The sequence below is a fragment of the Leptosomus discolor genome, chromosome 2 (genome assembly GCF_034619465.1).
Source record: "Leptosomus discolor isolate bLepDis1 chromosome 2, bLepDis1.hap2, whole genome shotgun sequence".
In the NCBI taxonomy this organism is placed as follows: domain Eukaryota; kingdom Metazoa; phylum Chordata; class Aves; order Leptosomiformes; family Leptosomidae; genus Leptosomus; species Leptosomus discolor.
In genome coordinates, this window is record NC_141392.1 from 48,813,457 (window position 1) to 48,822,352 (window position 8,896).

At 47.0% G+C, this 8,896-nt stretch overlaps 1 protein-coding gene across 1 annotated transcript; it reads left to right on the forward strand.

The window, feature by feature from the left end:
* The first annotated feature begins 6,590 nt into the window (after positions 1–6,590).
* Positions 6,591–8,249, forward strand: TTLL2 (tubulin tyrosine ligase like 2). Its single transcript, XM_009948617.2, has one exon. The coding sequence runs from the start codon at positions 6,597–6,599 to the stop codon at positions 8,247–8,249; it is 1,653 nt and encodes a 550-aa protein (XP_009946919.2). The 5' UTR covers positions 6,591–6,596.
* The last annotated feature ends 647 nt before the right edge of the window (positions 8,250–8,896 follow it).

Below are 8,896 nucleotides of genomic sequence, written 5' to 3' on the forward strand. Positions count from 1 at the left end.
TCTCCATTGCCTAGTACATCCTACTTCAACATCGCAAAATGAAACACACGATGGAGTTGCAAAATGTTGTAGTTCAAAACCGTACAAGAATTTGCAGAACCTTGACATGAGTTTGGCATGTGCTAGCCCATAATGCCACCAAAACCTGGGATCAGGTTAATACTCTTGTCAAGTCTGTATAATTACACCACCCTCCAGGGTAAACCGTCTCAAAGCTTCCAGGTGTTTGTCACAGCTCATGCCCCAGCAAAAGAAGACATATCTCTACCCATCAAGATTGTATACTCCTGTCTTGTCAACTTTTCTGCCAAGAAATATAATATCCTACCTTTGTCATTAGTCAAAGGCGAAAGGATGATCTCATGTTCTGTGGGGTCTATTCAGATATTTCTTGTAATTATATCAGAAATTATAGATCTATTTTTATCTTTAGCTGTGCTGTCACATGCCCATGAAACCCTTGGACAGTCATTTTGTCTGTTTACCACAGCAGTAAATCAGGGCTGTAGATACCCTCGCACCAGTGGCACTTCAGCTCATTGCAGACCCAGAGCAGAGAATGGAGCAGGCAAGCCGGTCACTTGGAGGGACACTCCACTGGTGTCAGGAAGACAGCCAGGCTTTGTGCATCAGGCATTGTGCTTCAGGCTTTGCGGGTGCCAGGGAGCAGCACAAGGAGGGGAGCTGGGGGGGACTCCAGCACTGGCCATGGCCTCACCAACAGGGCACAGTCCCACAAGGTCTCAGCATACCCAGCAGAGCCAGGTGTGGTCCATCAACAGCCCCAGACACAGTGAGGGGATGAACCAGGAGAAGGGTCCCTCCAGGAAGCCCTGTCTGGAGCAGGAGATGGGCTAGAAGACAGGCTATAATGTGCATAGGAGGGGTCCAGACACACGTACAGCACAGCTCACTTCGACCCACAGGTCTGCCCTCCTTTTCCTGATTCCCCTTTTCTGGTTGGTGAGGGGTTGTCTAGGTGATAGAGCATCTGTTATAGTTTAACCCTGGGTATGGGCTAAATGCAGACACTGGCACAAGGCTGCCTGTCCGTTCATTGATGCTTGGGACAGAGGTGGGCCCTGGATGCTGAGGCAGGGATGAGACAAGTGTAATGAGATGTTTCAAGTGGCAAAACCTGATGCACAAACTCAGAGCAATTGTTCCCAAGCTGTCTTGGCTTACAGCTTGCTGCTGCTCTAGACCTGAGAAAGGCCAAATAAGCATCCAACAGCTTGTCTGTCTCAACCCTATCATCAGTCTACCAAAAGTTACCATGGACCTTCTGCCATGCCATCGAAGTGGTGCTGAGGCCAGATGCCACCTTTGAAACATGTAACACCAGCCAGCCCACAATTCCTGCATGCACCTTGCAACGAAAACCAGGCAGGGGCAGCAGCCTTAGCAAGCAGAGTGCTGCAGTCAACACGTCTGAGGGCTGGGATGCCATCCAGAGGGACCTGGACAAGCTGGCTGAGCCATTTCTTCCAGAGACTTCAGGGACTGAGGCTGGGTCACACACCAACCTCTGTTGAGGATGTAGGTGTTGGGGAGCCCATGGATTATGGCATTCAACTGCAACGAAAGATAGTCAAGTTCAAGTAATTAACATTGATAAATTAAAGAATTGCTTTCATGAGGCACACAGTATAGTGGTGTCCTATGGCATGAGCCAAAGTTCCAAGCAGCTGGAGGGTCTCAGATGCACGTGCGGGTGGTGGGAGGCGTGCATGGCCTCAACTGGCATCTGCAGCTCCCCGGACCCGTACACCTGCCTCTGCCTGCGCATGGCCCTGTGGAGGAGGCTCCCGCCCTCAGGCCTGCGGGGACAGGGGTCCATCCTGGGCAGGTGGTGGGGATGGACCGTCATGCCCCGACCCTCGAGGGACAAGAGAGCACCGCGAGCAAGGGCAACGGGTAAAGAGTGACGGAGGAGAAGGGGGAGCCTCAGGTGACGGGTTTTCTCCCTTCTGGGCGCCCTGCGGGTGCGTCTTCCCTGGGAGGCTCGGGCAAAAAAATACTGCGGGTGGTTAAAACAACAAGCAGCCCCAGCCCCTGCAAGGCAAGAGCCGGGGCAGCTGGGCTGAACTCCGCTGAGACCCGCCGACTGCGCTGCCGGCCTCAGCCGAAGGGAGGCAGGGAGGGAGGGACGGAGGCAAGGAGGGCTCGCGGCCGCTCTCCCTCATTGCCAAGCAACGGCCCGCGGCCGCCCCAGGCCCTGCCGCTGCCCGCAGCCGCCCGCCCGCCTCGGCTGACTGCGCCGGGCGGGGATGGGCCGGAGCAGGCGGCGGGGCATGCGGCGTCCCGGGCGGAGAGCAGGGCAGGCTCGCGGCGGCGGCGGCGGGTCCGGCCGGGCCCAGGTACGACGCGCGGCCGCGGGGGCTCAGGCGGGCCCCCACCCGAGCGACCACGGCTTTAAATACTAATCCTTTTGCTAATACAAGCGCGACTTGCACCAGTTCAGCCTCGCCCCGGTGCCTTCAGGGGCGTTTGTGTGGTGCTGGCAGGAGCATCCCACCGCTGGCAGGCTGCGGGCCGACGGGGCGCCGGGCGGTGTTTCACAGAGGGCCCCTGTGCGGGAGCAGCCCCGGGCCCTGACCGCAGCCCTTGCCGGGGCCTGCGGGAGTCACGGGAGAAAGCTTTGCAGCCTGGGACAGACCGGGTGAACCGACGGTGTGCCAGACAGAAACCATCACCCCGAGAAATAATGAAAATGGTTATTTCTGAAACTAAATCCCAAGGCGGGCAGCTGCCAGGCCCACGTTCCAATCTGTGACCCTGAGGGCTTAAAGACGATGGGAGAGACTGCCGGTCAGTCTGCCAGGTTTAATTACACAGAGACATTCTGCATTACCTCAGCGAACGCACACTTTTAATGCCTAACCATTAAGGATCGTATTTCCTCCCGTAGGTGTACAACTGAGCAACTGGAAGCAGCCATGGCCGCTACGAAGCCTGAGCTCACACGAGCTCTTCCTGGGGACACCAGCGCGGGGTCTGCCACCGCACGTCGGTGCAACTGCTTGCCCCCGGAGCTGTGAGGTCACAGACTACGATGACCTGCTCTCAACGAGGAGAAGGTTTCTGCTTCTGGGTGCTGGTCAGCGACAGTGGTAGGTAGGTGTTAAATGAGTGTGGTCAGAGACAGCTGTGGCAGGTTTTGCATTGTGGAAGAATGCAAACATGCAGGTGGTTTTCCAAGTTATGAAGGAATGGGCTGAACACAGAGCCCTCTGGGAATGCAGGCTACTAAGAGATGGGCGTTCGTCTGGGCACACATTTATGCAGAGAAAAGTGAGTGAATTTCGTGTTCATTCATTTAGACCAATGCCTAATCCTAGAGTTACTGTTTCATAATTGCACTTCAGGAGCTTCTGCTTATATGTGATAAGACTTCCTTAAAAGGGGGTAAGTGTTCTTTGTTAGTGAAAATGTTTTATTTTCTTTGCACTTCATTACCAGGGAATTTGAAGCTGACATTTGTTATATCTGGGCTTGGTGAGTCAGTTTCCTGTAAACCACTCCCTGAATGCCAGAGGTATGAAAGGTGTTGCATTAATACAAGCTGACATGAAGGAGCCACCAAAGAAGTCTTTGCTTTTCTGACACTACTAACAGCTTAATTTATGATTACCTAGCGGAGACCGTGATGGGACAGTTTACCACGCACTGGATTCACATACAACAGTGCCTTTCACTGAAACACTGCTAGTAGCGATGTTGAACAGTGCAGAAAAGACAAAGCTAACTGAAGTCTGTAAGTTGGCTCATACAAATGCTTAGCGTGGCTACTTTCAATCACATCATTTTTTTCTTGATTTAATAATCCTTGCCCAAGGATTTGAACCAGCTACTATAAAACCTGTTTAGTTTTAACTAGTTGGTTTGGTTTGGGTTTTTTTTTAGCATGTGACATAGTGCTGTTTAATAAGCAGACAGGAGAAAAAAAAAAACCTCCTAGGAAAGAAAGGGAAAGCAAAGATAACAAACATTTCCTGGGACCACCATGTTAGGTTTGTGTGCAAGCTCAGCAGCACGCCCCCGACTTCCTGGGATCTGAAAAGAAGCACTGACTGCAAGAGACACAGCAAGCCTACTTTCCCCTTCGTGGTATTTTATGTAAGTCCTATTACATCATGACCGCACTTCAGTACCTACTTACTGTGTTTCTCTTCCCTATAAGCCCCTCACCCAAGGAAAGCTCTCACTAAGGAGAATTCAGCTGGGGTCTGTACAGGGAGGGAATCTCTGATCTCTAAAGGGATTCAGAGAAATAATCCCGGTGCAGTTTAGTTCTTGCTGCCTTCCAACACTAGCTTAAACTTGATATGGAAGGGTACTGCAAGTGACTGTAAAACATCACTGAATACGTTAATATACATATTACTATTGGAATATAGAATTACATATTACTTTGGAATATAGAAGGCCATCATACACAGAAATTCAGGTTTTGGCCACAATCTCAGGCCATTAATGAGGTCTACAGTCCCTTTCCAATAGGAGCCTCATTCCTCACATCCTGGACCAAAGCTTGCTTCAAATCCCATCAGTTTTAGGCAGTGATTCCCGCACTACAGGATAGAAGATGGTCCAGGGCTAAGTTTAACCTACACACTGCAGTCCTATGGTTAAGTAGCCAAACACTTCCAATGCCACTGCTTTGCTTCCCAGTCTCCCTGAAATATATCCTGGACCCTTTTCTAAAACCCTCCTCCCATCGAGCCCACGTTGAGACCCTCCTGGTTTTGCTGTCAGCATTGTAGCAATGCACTTATTGCAGACTCCACAACACTGCTTGTAAAAGAGCTCTGTGGCTGCTTTGTGGATACCCCTCAGAGCCTGTTAGCAGCAGCAGAGTGCATTGGACAGCCAAAACATAGGTACATCAGATGAGAGAGTCACCAAACATCAGAGTGGAGAGAGAAACATAGTTTTTCATCCTGCAAGAATTTTTGAATTGTTTTTTGCATTCAAATGAAATAATGAGAATCTTAAACTGTTTTGTGACTTGCAAAACTTTTGAATTACGTTAATTTACATTTTGATAACGGTAAAGCATTTCCTTTCACAGTTGGACTTCTAGTTTTAAAACTAAATTAGCATTTTTAAAAAGTCTTTCTGAAACATTGTCTTTTAAAAAAATGAAAATAAGATATCCTGGCAATTTTAAAACAAGAAAAATCAAATGAAATAAAAAAGCTGGCAAAACATTACTTTTGTTCTCTGGAAAAAAAGGTTTCCATGTCAACAAATTGTAGGTTTTCCACAGAAAAAGCATCCCTGGCCAACTCAGCTGCACATTGCACTGAATACTTCCAGGTGTGACATGTCCCCTTGTTTTCTGTAGTTGTTTGGAAGGCAGAGGTTACTCATTCTGAAGTCTAAAACTCAACCTCAAAAGAAAGAGCATTCTCATAGTAGGATGTGAAGGAGCCTTGCCTAGCAAATGTGCTGCCCTCTTTTGCTTGCTGCTTTCTGAGGGGAGGTGGAGGTTGATGTGTTAATGAGATGTCAGAATGGTCCTCAGCACAAACGCTCTTCTCTTGTCCAAGACACTCTCTTTTCCAAACACAGAGTCTAATTCTCAGGGAGCAACTCTGTAAGGTTTCAGGAAATTAAACCTGAAAATAACAGCAACACTCTTAAATCTACAGGTCTGTGTGACTTTTTGTCCGCTATGCCACCAGCCAGTAAGACAGGTGGTTTATTTGGAGTCTTGTATGTATTGAACTAGCTGGGGAAAGAGAAGCATAGTTCTTTAACTGTTTATATGAGAATTGGTATGCCAAAAATAACTCAAAATGCATTTCTCACCCACAAAAATAGATGGGGACCATCATGTACTTCTACTACAGATAGTGGGAATGGTGTTTCATTCAGAATCTACATACATTTCTATGGAACATTATTTTCTTGAACGGAAAGTGATGAGACAAGAATGTGCCCTGCTCTTCAGGAGCTGGGGAGGAGCTCACTGGAGGAATAGCGGAAGATTATCAGAGAGTGAAATCAGCGTGTGTCAGAGGAGGAAAAGAGCATTGGAATCAATAGACATTTTCCTACCGTCTACCATCAGTTTTGCATTGGGCTCTATAATCTTAACCAAGAGAGTTTCCTCAGAGGAGGGGAACATGCTAAGTTAGCAGAACGTGTCAGTCGTGCAGGAGTGCAAAGTGAGTCTTACTAGGCAAAGTTACAGGCATTAGGCTGAAGGCAGTTGCAAAAACAAAACGAAGAGTCTAAGTATCCAAGAATTACAAAAGCTTTGGGACAACTACTGCTGTATAAGCTACCTCAAAGCAAAAGTAAATGAAGCGTAGAGACACATAACTTTGCAGCAGTCAGTGCTGTGCTGCCTTAACAGCCATGTGGAATCGATGCCCTTTTACGTATCTTTCAGTTCAAACACAGCTTTTGACTTCTCAGGCATGGACCATAGAAACACACAGGGGCAACATGCTTTAGGACTATGTTGAGAGCGACAGGCATTAAGAACGTAGCGAAGGTGTTGACTGCAAGCACAATCCGAGGCATTGATTTCGTTGTTTGCTTCCTGGTGATTCTGTTTTCTTTCAGCTAGTAAAATGGAAATTATGGCAGATGACCATGATACAAGGGATAGCTTGAGGCCGTTGGTGTTCCGCCTCCATGAGAACGTCCCTGCAATAGTCCGTGAGGTTTTACTGGACCGCGGCTGGTCTGAATTTGACAAAAAGCATCAAGATGACACAGACTGGAACCTGTACTGGCGGAACTCGCCTTTCCACATAACAGACCACCACAGCATTAAACCGTGGCAGAGACTCAACCACTACCCAGAAGCTGTCAGGGTCACCAGAAAAGACTACTTGGCGAGGCATCTGAAACGTATGAAAGGAGCATACGGATCAGCTCTGTATGAATTTAGTCCAGTGGCATTCATCATGCCCAATGACTACGTCAAATTTATAGCAGAATACAGCAAGGAGAGACAGACAGCAGGCAGAAGACCTAGCTACTGGATTTGCAAGCCTGTGGATCTCTCTCGTGGAAGGGGCATACTCATCTTCCAAGATATTAAAGACTTAGTATATGACTGTACAGTCATTGTGCAAAAGTACATTAGCAACCCCTTGCTCATTTCAGGGTATAAACTGGATCTGCGCCTTTATGTGTGTGTCACCAGTTTTTGCCCTCTCACCATTTACACTTACGAAGAAGGACTGGTGAGGTTTGCCACTGAAAAGTTTGACCTCGGTTCTCTGGACAATGTCTATGCCCACCTAACAAACACCAGCATCAACAAATATGGAGCTTCATATACAAAATATAAAGAAGGGATTGGCCGTGGCTGCAAATGGACTTTCAGCAAATTTCGTTCTTACCTTCGAATATTTGGGGTTGATGACATGGTCCTCTGGCAGAAGATCAATAACATAGTGATTCTCACCCTGCTTGCTGTAATCCCCTTACCAGTGGCTTCCAATTGCTTTGAGCTCTTTGGCTTTGACATCCTGATTGATGACAAGTTCAAGCCGTGGCTTTTAGAAGTCAACTACAATCCAGCCTTGTGTTTAGACTGTTCCATTGATGACGCTGTGAAAAGAAAACTTCTTCATGATATTGTTGAACTGCTCAACTACAAGCAGATTGACGCTTTCAGACAGAACCAAGTGGCCGGGATAAAGGCTGGCAGAGGGCGGGTGCCCTGGAGCACAGCTGGTGAGAGTGCCACCAAGGAGACTCCTGGCTTACGCGCTTGCCAAAAAGTGGCTAAATGTACTGCTGCGTCTTCGGCACAACCTGCCCTGCAGGCTGCAAGAGGATCAATTCTTAAGGTGGTTACTTTGACCAAGAAAACTGTGAGAGCACATCCAAGAAAAACACTGACTTCCCAGCTGCGGGAAAGGATGAACGTGCCAAAAATACCCTCCCAAGCAAAAGCTGAAGCTAAAAATAAACAGCCCCCGGGAGCTGGGCACTCTCCACCCAAGTCTGCCCAGTTCAGCCCCTGGTTACCTACACCTGACTTCTGCAACAAGTTACCCACACGCCCCTATTTCCTCTCTGATAAAGACCAGAGACCTATCCCCCGTGTGGGAGATTTTGTCCTTATTTTTCCTTTCAACGAAGCTGCACTTCAAGCTTCCAGGGATGGGACAGATATAAAGAGCATCATAAAGGAAATAAACAAATTAGTGAAAAAACAGTTACCATTGAAACAGCAGAAAACCAAGAAAAGGGTTGGCTGTTTAACTTCTGTGTAGCTTCATGGTGTGAGGTTATATAGACATGTCATAAATGACAACTTTAGCTGGAAGGAGGTAGAAGTACACTGAAATCATATTAGGAGAGATATTTCAAACAATACACAATTAAAAAATTGTAATTTAGCACTTACCATGACAGATTATTTTTTAAAATCGAAGTACTAATTTTTTAAAGTAATTCCTGCAATATCAAAGTAATCTCAGCATAAAAGTGGATAACTGCGTTTCTCAAAACATCCTCAGAAAGGCCAGTCTTTGTTTATTATTTTTCTCAGCAATCTTTGCCTCCTAACTAAGGGGGCTTCATGACTTGAAAAACTGGTCACTTTATGCCAGGGGAGCATTCAACATGCACTCAGTTTGCAAAGGTGCAGGTAATATGAATGACACAAAACAATCATGTTTTTGAAGAATCCCGTGACATTAATTTCCAGAAATTAATTTCATATTTTATGTAACAACAGTATGAAAGAACTTTCATTTTATGACCACTAGGTTTCTGTAGAAATTCTTATGGAAAGTAGTTTTTTTTTAAAAATCTATATACTGCTCCAGTGTTTTGTTTCAGAGAAATGCTTAATAAATAATTAGGCTTCCCAAGGTAACAGAGAACTTTGTTATCAGAGGACAGAATATAGGCTGCA

Coding starts and splice junctions, on each gene's coding strand:
- TTLL2 (XM_009948617.2), top strand. CDS start 6,597: ATGGCAGATGACCATGATACAAGGGATAGCTTGAGGCCGTTGGTGTTC.